The sequence below is a fragment of the Nerophis ophidion genome, linkage group LG20 (genome assembly GCF_033978795.1).
Source record: "Nerophis ophidion isolate RoL-2023_Sa linkage group LG20, RoL_Noph_v1.0, whole genome shotgun sequence".
Lineage (NCBI taxonomy): Eukaryota > Metazoa > Chordata > Actinopteri > Syngnathiformes > Syngnathidae > Nerophis > Nerophis ophidion.
The window spans coordinates 36,513,511-36,531,596 of record NC_084630.1 but is presented as its reverse complement, the minus strand read 5'-3'; the positions used below and the strand labels follow the sequence as shown (position 1 = coordinate 36,531,596).

Sequence of the window (18,086 nt, the reverse complement as noted above, 5' to 3'; positions counted from 1 at the left end):
GTACAAACAGGAAGTGTACTACAACCAGAGTGATACAAACAGGAAGTATACTACAATTACAATCACACAAACAGGAAGTGTACTACAATAATAATGATACAAACAGGAAAAGTACAACAATCATAATGATACAAACAGGAAGTATACTACAATCACAATGATACAAACAGGAAGTGTACTACAATGATAATGATACAAACAGGAAGTGTACTACAACCACAGTGATACAAACAGGAAGTATACTACAATTACAATCACACAAACAGGAAGTGTACTACAATCACAATGATACAAACAGGAAGTGTACTACAATCATAATGATACAAACAGGAAGTGTACTACAATCACAATGATACAAACAGGAAGTGTACTACAATTGCAATCACACAAACAGGAAGTGTACTACAATAATAATGATACAAACAGGAAGTGTACTCCAATAATAATGATACAAACAGGAAGTGTACTACAATCACAATGATACAAACAGGAAAAGTACTACAATCACAATGACACAAACAGGAAGTTTACTACAATCATAATGATACAAACAGGAAGTGTACTACAATCAAACAAACAGGAATTGTACTACAATAATGATACAAACAGGAAGTGTACTACAATAATAATGATACAAACAGGAAGTGTACTACAATCAAACAAACAAGAAGTGTACTACAATCACAATGATTAAAACAGGAAGTTTACTACAATAACAATGATACAAACAGGAAGTGTACTACAATTACAATCACACAACCAGGAAGTGTATTACAATAATATTGATACAAACAGGAAGTGTACTAAAATCAAACAAACGGGAAGTGTACTACAATCACAATGATACAAACGAGAAGTGTACTACAAACGCAGTGATTCAAACAGGAAGTGTACTAAAATAACAATAATACAAACAGGAAGTGTACTACAATTACAATGATACAAACAGGAAGTGTACTACAATCACAACCATACAAATAGGAAGTATACTACAATCACAACCATACAAATAGGAAAAGAGGAAGTGTACTACAATCACAATAATGCAAACAGGAAGTGTACTACAGCCACAATCATACAAACAGGAAGTGTACTACAATTACAATCACACAAACTGGAATTGTACTACAATAATAAATACAAACAGGAGGTGTACTACAATCACAATGATACAAACAGGAAGTGTACTCCAATCATAATGATACAAACGGGAAGTGTACTACAATCACAATGATACAAACAGGAAGTTTACTACAATAATAATGATACAAACAGGAAGTGTACTACAATAATAATGATACAAACAGGAAGTGTACTACAATCACAATGATACAAAAGGAAGTGTACTACAATCACAATGATACAAACAGGAAAAGTACTACAATCACAATGATACAAACAGGAAGTGTACTACAATCATAATGATACAAACAGGAAGTGTACTACAATCAAACAAACAGGAAGGGTACTACAATAATGATACAAACAGGAAGTGTACTACAACCACAGTGATACAAACAGGAAGTATACTACAATTACAATCACACAAACAGGAGGTGTACTACGATAATAATGATACAAACATGAAGTCTACTACAATCACAATCACACAAACAGGAAGTGTATTACAATCACAATCATACAAAAAGGAAGTGTACTAAAATTACAATCATCTTGTGTGTTTTTGTGTTGATTTAATAAATAAAAAATAAAAAATAAAAAAATACCCTTTTAAACATATTTAAATGTTTAAAATCAACTCCAATCGTGGCTGATTGTCACGTTGTATGTGTACTGCATTTTAAGGGGTGTATTTACATTTGTATGCAATATTAAATCAGTTCATTTGGTCTCCAAATATAATGTATCTGCAATAATAAACTAAGACTAATACTGTCAAAAAAAAAAAAGGAAGTGTACTACAACCCCAATCATTTAAACAGGAACTTTACTACAATCACAATAATACAAACAGGAAGTGTACTACAATCACAATCATACAAACACAAAGTATACTACAAACGCAGTGATTCAAACAGGAGGTGTACTACAATCACAATCATACAAACGGGAAGTGTACTACAATAATAATGATACAAACAGGAAGTGTACTACAACCACAATTATACAAACAGGAAGTGTACTACAATCACAATCATACAGACTGGAAGTGTACAACAATAATAATGATACAAACAGGAAGTGTACTACAATCACAATGATACAAACAGGAAGTGTACTACAATCACGATGATACAAGCAGGAAGTGTGCTATGATCGCAGTGATTCAAACAGGAAGTTTACTACAACCACAATTATACAAACAGGAAGTGTACTACAATCACAATCATACAAACAGGAAGAGTACTACAATAATAATGATACAAACAGGAAGTGTACTACAATCACAATGATACAAACATGAAGTGTACTACAATCACAATGATATAAACAGGAAGTGTAATACAATCACGATGATACAAGCAGGAAGTGTACTACGATCGCTGTGGTACAAACAGGAAGTATACTACAATAATAATGATACAAACAGGAAAAGTAATACAATCACAATGATACAAACAGGAAAAGTACTACAATGACAATCCCACAAACAGGAAGTGTACTACAATCACAATCACACAAACAGGAAGTATACTACAATCGCAATGATACAAACAGGAAGTGTACTACAATCGCAATCATACAAACAGGAGGTGTACTACAATCACAAAGATACAACCAGGAAGTGTACTACAATCACAATGATACAAGCAGGATGTGTACTACGATCTCAGTGAATCAAACAGGAAGTGTACTACAACCACAATGATACAAACAGGAAGTGTACTACAATAATAATGATACAAACAGGAAAAGTAATACAATCAATGATACAAACAGGAAGTATACTACAATAATAATGATACAAACAGGAAAAGTAATACAATCAATGATACAAACAGGAAGTATACTACAATCGCAACGATACAAACAGGAAGTGTACTACAATCACAATCATACAATCAGGAAGTGTACTACAAACACAATCATACAAACAGGGAGTGAACTACAATCACAATGATACAAACAGGAAATGTGCTGCAATCACAATGATACAAACAGGAAGTGTAGTACAACCACAAATATACTAACAGGAAGTGTACTACAATCAGGAGTATACAAACAGGAAGTGTAGTACAATCACAATCATACAAACAGGAAGTGTACTACAAATGCAGTGATTCAAACAGGAAGTGTACTACAATCACAATGATACAAACAGGAAGTGTACTACAATAATAATGGTACTTAGTTGTAGTGGTCATAATCAAAAATATCGATGTCCAGTGTTGAGTATTTCCATTTTTTAGTCAAATGTAAAGTAGTATTGTAGTATTTCCGTGAACTATTCAGTGTAAAGTAGTATTGTAGTATTTCCATATTCAACTCATTGTAAAGTAGTATTTTAGTACTTCTGTGTCCTAATCAATGTGCAGTAGTATGTGTGTACTAATCAATGAGAAGTAGTATTTGTGTGTGTACTAATCAATGAGAAGTAGTATTTGTGTGTGTACTAATCAATGAGAAGTAGTATTTGTGTGTACTAATCAATGTGCAGTAGTATTTGTGTGTACTAATCAATGAGAAGTAGTATTTGTGGGTGTACTAGTCAATGTGAAGTAGTATTTGTGTGTCCTAATCAATGTGAGGTAGTATTTGTGTGTGTACTAATCAATGTACAGTAGTATTTGTGTGTGTACTAATCAATGTGCAGTAGTATTTGTGTGTACTAATCAATGTGAAGTAGTATTTGTGTGTGTACTAATCAATGTGAAGTAGTATTTGTGTGTGTACAAATCAATGTGCAGTAGTATTTGTGTGTACTAATCAATGTGAAGTAGTATTTGTGTGTGTACTAATCAATGTGCAGTAGTATTTGTGTGTCCTAATCCATGTGAAGTAGTATTTGTGTGTGTACTAATCCATGTGAAGTAGTATTTGTGTGTGTACTAATCCATGTGAAGTAGTATTTGTGTGTGTACTAATCCATGTGAAGTAGTATTTGTGTGTTTTAATCCATGTGAAGTAGTATTTGTGTGTGTACTAATCCATGTGAAGTAGTATTTGTGTGTGTACTAATCCATGTGAAGTAGTATTTGTGTGTGTACTAATCCATGTGAAGTAGTATTTGTGTGTCCTAATCCATGTGAAGTAGTATTTGTGTGTGTACTAATCCATGTGAAGTAGTATTTGTGTGTGTACTAATCCATGTGAAGTAGTATTTGTGTGTGTACTAATCCATGTGAAGTAGTATTTGTGTGTGTACTAATCCATGTGAAGTAGTATTTGTGTGTGTACTAATCCATGTGAAGTAGTATTTGTGTGTGTACTAATCCATGTGAAGTAGTATTTGTGTGTGTACTAATCCATGTGAAGTAGTATTTGTGTGTGTACTAATCCATGTGAAGTAGTATTTGTGTGTGTACTAATCCATGTGAAGTAGTATTTGTGTGTACTAATCCATGTGAAGTAGTATTTGTGTGTGTACTAATCCATGTGAAGTAGTATTTGTGTGTGTACTAATCAATGTGAAGTAGTATTTGTGTGTGTACTAATCCATGTGAAGTAGTATTTGTGTGTCCTAATCCATGTAAAGTAGTATTTGTGTGTGTACTAATCAATGTGAAGTAGTATTTGTGTGTGTACTAATCCATGTGAAGTAGTATTTGTGTGTCCTAATCCATGTAAAGTAGTATTTGTGTGTGTACTAATCCATGTGAAGTAGTATTTGTGTGTGTACTAATCCATGTGAAGTAGTATTTGTGTGTGTACTAATCCATGTGAAGTAGTATTTGTGTGTGTACTAATCAATGTGAAGTAGTATTTGTGTGTGTACTAATCCATGTGAAGTAGTATTTGTGTGTACTAATCCATGTGAAGTAGTATTTGTGTGTGTACTAATCCATGTGAAGTAGTATTTGTGTGTGTACTAATCAATGTGAAGTAGTATTTGTGTGTGTACTAATCCATGTGAAGTAGTATTTGTGTGTACTAATTCATGTGAAGTAGTATTTGTGTGTACTAATCCATGTGAAGTAGTATTTGTGTGTGTACTAATCCATGTGAAGTAGTATTTGTGTGTGTACAAATCAATGTGCATTAGTATTTGTGTGTACTAATCAATGTGAAGTAGTATTTGTGTGTGTACTAATCAAAGTGAAGTAGTATTTGTGTGTCCTAATCAATGTGAAGTAGTATTTGTGTGTGTACTAATCAATGTGCAGTAGTATTTGTGTGTGTACTAATCAATGTGCAGTAGTATTTGTGTGTACTAATCAATGTGAAGTAGTATTTGTGTGTACTAATCAATGTGAAGTAGTATTTGTGTGTGTACTAATCAATGTGAAGTAGTATTTGTGTGTGTACTAATCAATGTGCAGTAGTATTTGTGTGTGTACTAATCAATGTGAAGTAGTATTTGTGTGTGTACTAATCCATGTGAAGTAGTATTTGTGTGTGTACTAATCATTGTGAAGTGGTATTTGTGTGTGTACTAATCATTGTGAAGTGGTATTTGTGTGTGTACTAATCAATGTAAAGTAGTATTTGTGTGTCCTAATTAATGTGAAATAGTATTTGTGTGTCCTAATCAATGTGAAGTAGTATTTGTGTGTGTACTAATCAATGTAAAGTAGTATTTGTGTGTCCTAATTAATGTGAAATAGTATTTGTGTGTCCTAACCAATGTGAAGTAGTATTTGTGTGTGTACTAATCATTGTGAAGTGGTATTTGTGTGTGTACTAATCATTGTGAAGTGGTATTTGTGTGTGTACTAATCAATGTGAAGTAGTATTTGTGTGTCCTAATTAATGTGAAGTAGTATTTGTGTGTCCTAATCCATGTGAAGTAGTATTTGTTTGTGTACTAATCAATGTGAAGTAGTATTTGTGTGTCCTAATCAATGTGAAGTAGTATTTGTGTGTTTACTAATCAATGTGAAGTAGTATTTGTGTGTGTACTAATCAATGTGCAGTAGTATTTGTGTGTACTAATCAATGTGAAGTAGTATTTGTGTGTACTAATCCATGTGAAGTAGTATTTGTGTGTGTACTAATCAATGTGAAGTAGTATTTGTGTGTGTACTAATCAATGTGCAGTAGTATTTGTGTGTGTACTAATCAATGTGAAGTAGTATTTGTGTGTGTCCTAACCAATGTGAAGTAGTATTTGTGTGTGTACTAATCATTGTGAAGTGGTATTTGTGTGTGTACTAATCATTGTGAAGTGGTATTTGTGTGTGTACTAATCAATGTAAAGTAGTATTTGTGTGTCCTAATTAATGTGAAATAGTATTTGTGTGTCCTAACCAATGTGAAGTAGTATTTGTGTGTTTACTAATCAATGTGAAGTAGTATTTGTGTGTGTACTAATCAATGTGCAGTAGTATTTGTGGGTGTACTAATCCATGTGAAGTAGTATTTGTGTGTCCTAATCCATGTGAAGTAGTATTTGTGTGTGTACTAATCCATGTGAAGTAGTATTTGTGTGTGTACTAATCCATGTGAAGTAGTATTTGTGTGTGTACTAATCCATGTGAAGTAGTATTTGTGTGTCCTAATCCATGTGAAGTAGTATTTGTGTGTGTACTAATCCATGTGAAGTAGTATTTGTGTGTGTACTAATCCATGTGAAGTAGTATTTGTGTGTGTACTAATCCATGTGAAGTAGTATTTGTGTGTGTACTAATCCATGTGAAGTAGTATTTGTGTGTGTACTAATCCATGTGAAGTAGTATTTGTGTGTGTACTAATCAATTTGAAGTAGTATTTGTGTGTGTACTAATCCATGTGAAGTAGTATTTGTGTGTACTAATCCATGTGAAGTAGTATTTGTGTGTGTACTAATCCATGTGAAGTAGTATTTGTGTGTGTACTAATCCATGTGAAGTAGTATTTGTGTGTGTACTAATCCATGTGAAGTAGTATTTGTGTGTGTACTAATCCATGTGAAGTAGTATTTGTGTGTGTACTATCCATGTGAAGTAGTATTTGTGTGTGTACTAATCCATGTGAAGTAGTATTTGTGTGTGTACTAATCAATGTGAAGTAGTATTTGTGTGTGTACTAATCCATGTGAAGTAGTATTTGTGTGTACTAATCCATGTGAAGTAGTATTTGTGTGTGTACTAATCCATGTGAAGTAGTATTTGTGTGTGTACTAATCAATGTGAAGTAGTATTTGTGTGTGTACTAATCCATGTGAAGTAGTATTTGTGTGTACTAATTCATGTGAAGTAGTATTTGTGTGTACTAATCCATGTGAAGTAGTATTTGTGTGTGTACTAATCCATGTGAAGTAGTATTTGTGTGTGTACTAATCAATGTGAAGTAGTATTTGTGTGTGTACAAATCAATGTGCAGTAGTATTTGTGTGTGTACTAATCCATGTGAAGTAGTATTTGTGTGTGTACTAATCCATGTGAAGTAGTATTTGTGTGTGTACTAATCCATGTGAAGTAGTATTTGTGTGTGTACTAATCAATGTGAAGTAGTATTTGTGTGTGTACTAATCCATGTGAAGTAGTATTTGTGTGTACTAATCCATGTGAAGTAGTATTTGTGTGTGTACTAATCCATGTGAAGTAGTATTTGTGTGTGTACTAATCCATGTGAAGTAGTATTTGTGTGTACTAATCCATGTGAAGTAGTATTTGTGTGTGTACTAATCCATGTGAAGTAGTATTTGTGTGTGTACTAATCCATGTGAAGTAGTATTTGTGTGTGTACTAATCCATGTGAAGTAGTATTTGTGTGTACTAATTCATGTGAAGTAGTATTTGTGTGTACTAATCCATGTGAAGTAGTATTTGTGTGTGTACTAATCCATGTGAAGTAGTATTTGTGTGTGTACTAATCAATGTGAAGTAGTATTTGTGTGTGTACTAATCCATGTGAAGTAGTATTTGTGTGTGTACTAATCCATGTGAAGTAGTATTTGTGTGTGTACTAATCCATGTGAAGTAGTATTTGTGTGTACTAATCCATGTGAAGTAGTATTTGTGTGTGTACAAATCAATGTGCAGTAGTATTTGTGTGTGTACTAATCCATGTGAAGTAGTATTTGTGTGTGTACTAATCCATGTGAAGTAGTATTTGTGTGTGTACTAATCCATGTGAAGTAGTATTTGTGTGTGTACTAATCAATGTGAAGTAGTATTTGTGTGTGTACTAATCCATGTGAAGTAGTATTTGTGTGTACTAATCCATGTGAAGTAGTATTTGTGTGTGTACTAATCCATGTGAAGTAGTATTTGTGTGTGTACTAATCCATGTGAAGTAGTATTTGTGTGTACTAATCCATGTGAAGTAGTATTTGTGTGTGTACTAATCCATGTGAAGTAGTATTTGTGTGTGTACTAATCCATGTGAAGTAGTATTTGTGTGTGTACTAATCCATGTGAAGTAGTATTTGTGTGTGTACTAATCCATGTGAAGTAGTAGTATAATCCATGGTACTTGATGCTGCTGATGTGATTGGCTGCTGATGTCAGCTGATCAGCACTCAAGCAGGAAGTACCCAAGTTGTCCATTAAGGCACTTTGTGTCCACATGGAGTTTTTATTGACTACTTTCCTGACTACTTATTTATTGACTACTTTCCACAATGTTCTACTGGCTGGAAACAAAACACATCTTGTGTCTGATCCACTAAGGTTGAGACAACAACTACTAAGCAGTGTGGACAATGTTTGCAGATCATCTACTAAAGCTTTGTGTCTACTAAAACTGATGCTCTTTATTTGTCTATGTAGTGTTTGTATGTAGTGTATGTATGTATGTATGTATGTAGTGTATGTATGTATGTATGTAGTTTATGTACGTATGTATGTAGTGTATGTATGTATGTAGTGTATGTATGTATGTAGTGTATGTATGTATGTAGTGTATGTGTTGTATTTATTTATGTATGTAGTGTATGTATGTATTTATGTATGTAGTGTATGTATGTAGTGTATTTATGTATGTAGTGTATGTATGTAGTGTATTTATGTATGTATGTATGTATTTATTTATGTATGTAGTGTATGTATGTAGTGTATTTATGTATGTAGTGTATGTATGTATGTAGTGTATGTAATTTATGTAGTGTATGTAATTTATGTAGTGTATGTATGTAGTGTATGTATGTAGTGTATTTATGTATGTAGTGTATGTAGTTTATGTAGTGTATGTATGTATTGTATTTATGTATGTAGTATATGTAGTGTATGTATGTAGTGTATTTATGTATGTAGTGTATGTATGTAGCGTATGTATGCATGTATGTAGTGTATTTATTGTTGTAGTGTATGTAGTGTATTTATGTATGTAGTGTATGTAGTGTATTTATGTATGTATGTATGTATGTATGTATGTATGTATGTATGTATGTATGTATGTATGTAGTGTATTTATTGTTGTAGTGTATGTAGTGTATTTATGTATGTAGTGTATGTATTTATGTATGTAGTGTATGTATGTATGTATGTATGTAGTGTATGTATGTATGTAGTGTATGTATGTATGTATGTATGTATGTATGTATGTATGTAGTGTCTGACACACTCACTTAGTAGCAAGTGTAATATTCTAATGCTAGACATAGGGAGACATGAAAATAATAGCTTACAGTAATCTAGACCAGACGTAACAAACGTATGAATAATATCACTGGTGGACAAAATGGAACCAATTTTAGTGATATTACGGAAAAGAAAGAAGACTGTTTTAGTAACACTCCTAATGTGTGACTCAAATGAGAGAGTTGTTTTAGTAAGACTCTTAATGTGTGACTCAAATGAGAGAGTTGTTTTAGTAACACTCTAAAAGTGTGACTCAAATGAGAGAGTTGTTTTAGTAACACTCTTAATGTGTGACTCAAATGAGAGAGTTGTTTTAGTAACACTCTTAAAGTGTGACTCAAATGAGAGAGTTGTTTTAGTAACACTCTTAAAGTGTGACTCAAATGAGAGAGTTGTTTTAGTAATACTCTTAATGTGTGACTCAAATGAGAGAGTTGTTTTAGTAACACTCTTAATGTGTGACTCAAATGAGAGAGTTGTTTTAGTAACACTCTCAAAGTGTGACTCAAATGAGAGAGTTGTTTTAGTAACACTCTTAATGTGTGACTCAAATGAGAGAGTTGTTTTAGTAACACTCTTAAAGTGTGACTCAAATGAGAGAGTTGTTTTAGTAACACTCTTAATGTGTGACTCAAATGAGAGAGTTGTTTTAGTAACACTCTTAAAGTGTGACTCAAATGAGAGAGTTGTTTTAGTAACACTCTTAATGTGTGACTCAAATGAGAGAGTTGTTTTAGTAACACTCTTAAAGTGTGACTCAAATGAGAGAGTTGTTTTAGTAACACTCTTAATGTGTGACTCAAATGAGAGAGTTGTTTTAGTAACACTCTTAAAGTGTGACTCAAATGAGAGAGTTGTTTTAGTAACACTCTTAATGTGTGACTCAAATGAGAAAGTTGTTTTAGTAATACTCTTAATGTGTGACTCAAATGAGAGAGTTGTTTTAGCAACACTCTTAATGTGTGACTCAAATGAGAGAGTTGTTTTAGTAACACTCTTAATGTGTGACTCAAATGAGAGAGATGTTTTTAGTAACACTCTTAAAGTGTGACTCAAATGAGAGAGTTGTTTTAGTAACAATCTTAAAGTGTGACTCAAATGAGAGAGTTGTTTTAGTAACACTCTTAATGTGTGACTCAAATGAGAGAGTTGTTTTAGTAACACTCTTAAAGTGTGACTCAAATGAGAGAGTTGTTTTAGTAACACTCTTAAAGTGTGACTCAAATGAGAGAGTTGTTTTAGTAACACTCTTAATGTGTGACTCAAATGAGAATGTTGTTTTAGTAACACTCTTAATGTGTGACTCAAATGAGAGAGTTGTTTTAGTAACACTCTTAATGTGTGACCTAAATGAGAGAGTTGTTTTAGTAACACTCTTAATGTGTGACTCAAATGAGAGAGTTGTTTTAGTAACACTCTTAAAGTGTGACTCAAATGAGAGAGTTGTTTTAGTAACAATCTTAAAGTGTGACTCAAATGAGAGAGTTGTTTTAGTAACACTCTTAATGTGTGACTCAAATGAGAGAGTTGTTTTAGTAACACTCAAAGTGTGACTCAAATGAGAGAGTTGTTTTAGTAACACTCTTAAAGTGTGACTCAAATGAGAGAGTTGTTTTAGTAACACTCTTAATGTGTGACTCAAATGAGAAAGTTGTTTTAGTAACACTCTTAATGTGTGACTCAAATGAGAGAGTTGTTTTAGTAACACTCTTAATGTGTGACTCAAATGAGAGAGTTGTTTTAGTAACACTCTTAATGTGTGACTCAAATGAGAGAGTTGTTTTAGTAACACTCTTAATGTGTGACTCAAATGAGAGAGTTGTTTTAGTAACAATCTTAAAGTGTGACTCAAATGAGAGAGTTGTTTTAGTAACACTCTTAATGTGTGACTCAAATGAGTGAGTTGTTTTAGTAACACTCAAAGTGTGACTCAAATGAGAGAGTTGTTTTAGTAACACTCTTAAAGTGTGACTCAAATGAGAGAGTTGTTTTAGTAACACTCTTAATGTGTGACTCAAATGAGAAAGTTGTTTTAGTAACACTCTTAATGTGTGACTCAAATGAGAGAGTTGTTTTAGTAACACTCTTAATGTGTGACTCAAATGAGAGAGTTGTTTTAGTAACACTCTTAAAGTGTGACTCAAATGAGAGAGTTGTTTTAGTAACACTCTTAATGTGTGACTCAAATGAGAGAGTTGTTTTAGTAACACTCTTAAAGTGTGACTCAAACGAGAGAGTTGTTTTAGTAACACTCTTAATGTGTGACTCAAATGAGAGAGTTGTTTTAGTAACACTCTTAAAGTGTGACTCAAATGAGAGAGTTGTTTTAGTAACACTCTTAATGTGTGACTCAAATGAGAATGTTGTTTTAGTAACACTCTTAATGTGTGACTCAAATGAGAGAGTTGTTTTAGTAACACTCTTAATGTGTGACCTAAATGAGAGAGTTGTTTTAGTAACACTCTTAATGTGTGACTCAAATGAGAGAGTTGTTTTAGTAACACTCTTAAAGTGTGACTCAAATGAGAGAGTTGTTTTAGTAACAATCTTAAAGTGTGACTCAAATGAGAGAGTTGTTTTAGTAACACTCTTAATGTGTGACTCAAATGAGAGAGTTGTTTTAGTAACACTCAAAGTGTGACTCAAATGAGAGAGTTGTTTTAGTAACACTCTTAAAGTGTGACTCAAATGAGAGAGTTGTTTTAGTAACACTCTTAATGTGTGACTCAAATGAGAAAGTTGTTTTAGTAACACTCTTAATGTGTGACTCAAATGAGAGAGTTGTTTTAGTAACACTCTTAATGTGTGACTCAAATGAGAGAGTTGTTTTAGTAACACTCTTAATGTGTGACTCAAATGAGAGAGTTGGGTGGAAGATAATACCCACATTTTTTACCGAGTCACTTTGTATAAGTGTATATAGGTGATTGTTTATTGTCATTAAGACACGCCTCCAGGTGATTGTTTAATGTTATTAAGACACGCCTCCAGGTGATTGTTTAATGTCATTAAGACACGCCTTCAGGTGATTGTTTAATGTCATTAAGACACGCCTCCAGGTGTTTGCTTATCGTCATTAAAACACGCCTCCAGGTGACTACAATCTGGTATGTTGGTCAGCTTTAGGGGCGTGTAGAACAATGGAAGCTAACAGGTATGATGTCATCATCATAAGAGTGACAGCCAACAGGTATGATGTCATCATCATAAGAGTGAAAACCAACAGGTATGATGTCATCATCCTAACAGGGAAAGCTAACAGGTATGATGTCATCATCCTAACATGGAAAGCTAACAGGTATGATGTCATCATCCTAACAATGACAGCTAACAGTTATGATGTCATCATCATAACAGTGACAGCCAACAGGTATGATGTCATCATCATAACAGTGACAGCCAACAGGTATGATGTCATCATCCTACCAGTGACAGCCAACAGGTATGATGTCATCATCCTACCAGTGACAGCTAACAGGTATGATGTCATCATCATAACAGTGACAGCTAACAGGTATGATGTCATCGTCATAACAGTAACAGCCAATAGGTATGATGTCATCATCATAACAGTGACAGCTAACAGGTATGATGTTATCATCATAACAGTGACAGCCAACAGGTATGATGACATCATCATAACAGTGACAGCTAACAGGTATGATGTTATCATCATAACAGTGACAGCCAACAGGTATGATGACATCATCCTACCAGTGACAGCTAACAGGTATGATGTCATCATCATAACAGTGACAGCTAACAGGTATGATGTCATCGTCATAACAGTAACAGCCAATAGGTATGATGTCATCATCATAACAGTGACAGCTAACAGGTATGATGTTATCATCATAACAGTGACAGCCAACAGGTATGATGTCATCATCATAAGAGTGAAAGCCAACAGGTATGATGTCATCACACAATTTTCCAACTCATATTGAAACGAGGTTTGTATGAAGTGTTGAAATGTAGATGAAATAGTACATCATCATCATGAATACATAAGTAATAGGTGAGAGGAATGTAGATGAAATAGTACATCATCATCATGAATACATGAGTAATAGTTGAGGAATGTAGATGGAATAGTACATCATCATCATGAAAACATTGGTAATTGAGAGGAATGTAGATGAAATAGTACATCATCATCATGAATACATGAGTAACAGTTGAGATGAATGTAGATGAAATAGTACATCATCATCATGAATACATAAGTAGTAATTGAGAGGAATGTAGATGAAATAGTACATCATCATCATGAATACATGAGTAATAGTTGAGGAATGTAGATGGAATAGTACATCATCATCATGAAAACATTAGTAATTGAGAGGAATGTAGATGAAATAGTACATCATCATCATGAATACATGAGTAACAGTTGAGATGAATGTAGATGAAATAGTACATCATCATCATGAATACATAAGTAGTAATTGAGAGGAATGTAGATGAAATAGTACATCATCATCATGAATACAACAGTAATAATTGAGAGAAATGGAGATGGAATAGTACATCATCATCATCATCATGGACAAGGAATGTGTCCAATGGAATGAGTTGTCAATAAAAATGTATCATTAGGAGGCGGTGGAGTGATCCAGCAGGGATTGTGACGTCACAACTTCCTGCTTGCACTTGACAATAGAAAATTTGAAGAAGGATCTTGGCGTCTGCAAACAGGAGCACCTGAACGCACCATGCAGCGTGACGACGACAACACTCACCTGGCCACGGCGACAGACGACAGACGATGACGACAATAAGACTCACCTGGCGATGACGAGGATGAAGAAGACGCTGCTGCAGGGATGACCACGCCCTCTCGCCCTTGTGCTGCGTTCGCTGACTCTTGTAAAAGTCAGAGTCCCCCAAGGCCCAACAAAATGACTTGAAGCTTCCGTCCTATATGCGCACGCGCACACAGCAGACCACGCCCACCCCGTGTGACGCGTGTGCCATGAGTCTATCTCCTGCCCGCACAGCAGCGATGACCACGCCCCCCCCCTCGTTGGAACACTCTTTTTTATTTTATAGATTTAAAAAAAAAAAGATTAAAAAAAAAAAAGTAATATAAGTGAAGCATGTTTTAGATTTTATATATTTTGAACCTTGTTCTTGTTGTGATGGGGTAGGTTTATATAAGCGTTGCTTCAACCTACACCCTTTCGGCTCAATCATTGCTCAAATGAGTGTTTCTTTTTTCTTTTTTTGTTGTTCTTTGTTTTATGTGAAGATTGCCGAAATAAATAAATAAAAAATAAATTCTTATAATACATTTATTCTTACATGACTTTTATTCCTATATTACTTTCATTCTTACATGACTTATTCTTATATTACTTTTATTCTTACATGACTTTTATTCCTATATTACTTTTATTCTTATATTACTTCTATTCTTACATTATTTTTATTATTATATTACTTTTCTTACATGACTTTTATTCTTACATGACTTTTATTTTTATTACTTTTATTCTTACACGACTTTTATTCTTAGATTACTTTAATTCTTGGATTACTTTTATTCTTACATGACTTATTCTTATATCACTTTTATTCTTACATGACTTTTATTTTTATTACTTTTATTCGTACATGACTTTTATTCTTGGATTACTTTTATTCTTACATGACTTATTCTTATATTACTTTTATTATTGGATTACTTTTATTCTTAGATAACTTTTATTCCTGGATTCCATTTATTCTTATCTTACTTTTATTCTTAGAATATTTTTATTGTTATCTTACTTTTAATCTTGGATTACTTTTATTCTTATATTACTCTATTCATGGATTACTTTTATTCTTACATAACTTGTATTCCTATATTAATGTTATTGTTGGATTACTTTCATTCTTTTATTACTGTCAGTGTGTACATTAGTCATGATGTCATCACATCTTTACCTTGAGGATGTTTCCTTCAATCAGGAGGTGATGTCATCAACAATTAATTTCCCCCATAATTGGTGCACTCACACTAACACTGCACGATAAATCATCGAGAGGAGGAGAAGAAGAAGAAGAAGAAATGTACTATTTATATTCTTAACTACATATTTACACTATTAATGTGAGTGTGAATGTTGTCTGTCGATGAGGTGGTGACTTGTCCAGGGTGTACCCCGCCTTCCGCCCGATTGTAGCTGAGATAGGCACCGGCGCCCCCAGCGTCTCCAAAGGGAATAAGCGGTAGGAAATGGATGGATATTCTTCCACTATTTATATTCTTACCTGCATATTTCCATCCTTTTATGGACAACCAAGGTTGCTCTTTTAATAAACTGCAATCATTTCAATCTCAGCTGTGTGCGAACTAGCCTAGCTAACATGCTGGCACAAGTGAAGAAGTGACAAATACAAACCTTGTTTCCATATGAGTTGGGAAATTGTGTTAGATGTAAATATAAACAGAATACAATAATTTGCAAATCCTTTTCAAGCCATATTCAGTTGAATATGCTACAAAGACAACATATTTGATGTTCAAACTCATAAACTTTTTTTTTTGCAAATAATCATTAACTTTAGAAATTGATGCCAGCAACACGTGACAAAGAAGTTGGGAAGGGTGGCAATAAATACTGATAAAGTTGAGGAATGCTCATCAAACACTTATTTGGAACATCCCACAGGTGTGCAGGCTAATTGGGAACAGGTGGGTGCCATGATTGGCTGTAAAAGCAGCTTCCCAAAAAATGCTCAGTCTTTCACAAGAAAGGGGTGTACCTCGCCCCATCCTTTGTCCACAACTGCGTGAGCAAATAGTCAAACAGTTTAAGAACAACCTTTGTCAAAGTGCAATTGCAAGAAATTTAGGGATTTCAACATCTACGCTCCATAATATCATCAAAAGGTTCAGAGAATTTGGAGAAATCCCTCCACGTAAGCGGCATGGCCGAAAACCAACATTGAATGACCGTGACCTTCCATCCCTCAGACGACACTGTATCAAAATCTGACATCAATCTCTAAAGGATATCACCACATGGGCTTAGGAACACTTCAGAAAACCACTGTCACTAAATACGGTTTGTCTCTACATCTGTAAGTGCAAGTTAAACCTCTACTATGCAAAGCGAAAGCCATTTATCAACAACATCCAGAAACACCGCTGGCTTCTCTGGGCCTGAGATCATCTAAGATGGACTGATGCAAAGTAGAAAAGTGTTCTGTGGTCTGACGAGTCCACATTTCAAATAGTTTTTTAAAATAATTGACATCATGTTATCCGGACCAAAGAGGAAGCGAACCATCCAGACTGTTATCAAAGCAAAGTTGAAAAGCCAGCATGTGTGATGGTATGGGGGTGCATTAGTGCCCAAGGCATGGGTAACTTACACATCTGTGAAGACTCCATTAATGCTGAAAGGTACATACAGGTTTTGGAACAACATATGCTGCCATATAAATGCCTTTTTTTTTTGCATGGACGCCCCTGCTTATTTCAGCGAGACAATGCCAAGCCACATTCTGCAGGTGTTACAACAGCGTGGCTTTGTAAAAAAAGAGAGCGGGTATTTTCCTGGCCCGCCTGCAGTCCAGACCTGTCTCCCATGGAAAATGTGAAGCGTAAAATACGACAGCGGAGACCCCGGACTGTTGAAGGACTGAAGCTCTACATAAAACAAGAATGGGAAAGAATTCCACTTTCAAAGCTTCAAAAATTAGTTTCCTCAGTTCCCAAACATTTATTGAGTGTTGTTAAAAGAAAAGGTGATGTAACACAGTGGTGAACATGCCCTTTCCCAACTACTTTGGCACGTGTTGCAGCCATGAAATTCTAAGTAAATTATTATTTGCAAAAAATAAAATAAAGTGTATTAGTTTGAACATCAAATATCTTGTCTTTGTAGTGCATTCAATTGAAAATTATTTGCAAATCATTGTATTCTGTTTATATGGACATCTAACACAATTTCCCAACTCATATTGAAACAGGGTTTGTATAACTATTGATACAATCTAACATGTATCAATAAGTTGATTTATTGGACTATTAGCTGTGTGCAAGGTAGCCGAGCTGACATGTGCTAGCACAAGTGAAGCATTGAAGAAGTTACAAAAAGTAACTATATTGATACAATTAAAAAACATTTATTGTATAAATTAAGTTGATTTATTGGAACGTTAGCGGTGTGCTAGGTAGCTTAGCTAACATGCTCGCACCAGTGAAGGATTGATAACTTTATTGATCGAGGGAGGACTTCCTGTGTGACAACAAGATGTCCACTCATCAGAAGTCCAACCACTGCTCCAGGCACACACACACACACACACACACACACACACACACACACACACACACACACACACACACACACACGCACACACGCACACATCAGAAGTCCAACCACTCGTCCAGGTACACACAGTTCCAGGGTGAGATTTCCCCTCCCGGGTGACAGTCGTCAAAAACCTGGCAAACAACGAGAAACA

General features: G+C 34.3%; 2 protein-coding genes across 6 annotated transcripts in view; both read right to left on the bottom strand.

The window, feature by feature from the left end:
• LOC133539091 (spectrin beta chain, non-erythrocytic 1-like) overlaps positions 1 to 14,560 on the bottom strand; it is an 86,415-nt gene extending 71,855 nt beyond the window's left edge. For 2 of the 4 annotated variants that reach the window (XM_061881137.1, XM_061881142.1), the window contains exon 1: positions 14,412 to 14,553. The gene's annotated coding sequence lies outside the window, so the exon portion shown is untranslated. Of the gene's footprint in view, positions 1 to 14,411 lie in introns of all 4 variants that reach the window. The other 2 variants (XM_061881138.1, XM_061881139.1) reach the window with 2 other exon arrangements.
• Positions 14,561 to 17,724: 3,164 nt separating this feature from the next.
• polr3f (polymerase (RNA) III (DNA directed) polypeptide F) overlaps positions 17,725 to 18,086 on the bottom strand; it is a 28,402-nt gene continuing 28,040 nt past the window's right edge. For both annotated transcript variants that reach the window (XM_061881136.1, XM_061881135.1), the window contains exon 10: positions 17,725 to 18,066. In XM_061881136.1, coding sequence (XP_061737120.1) covers positions 17,989 to 18,066 — 78 coding nt within the window. In that variant the 3' untranslated portion in view covers positions 17,725 to 17,988. The remainder of the gene's footprint in view (positions 18,067 to 18,086) is intronic.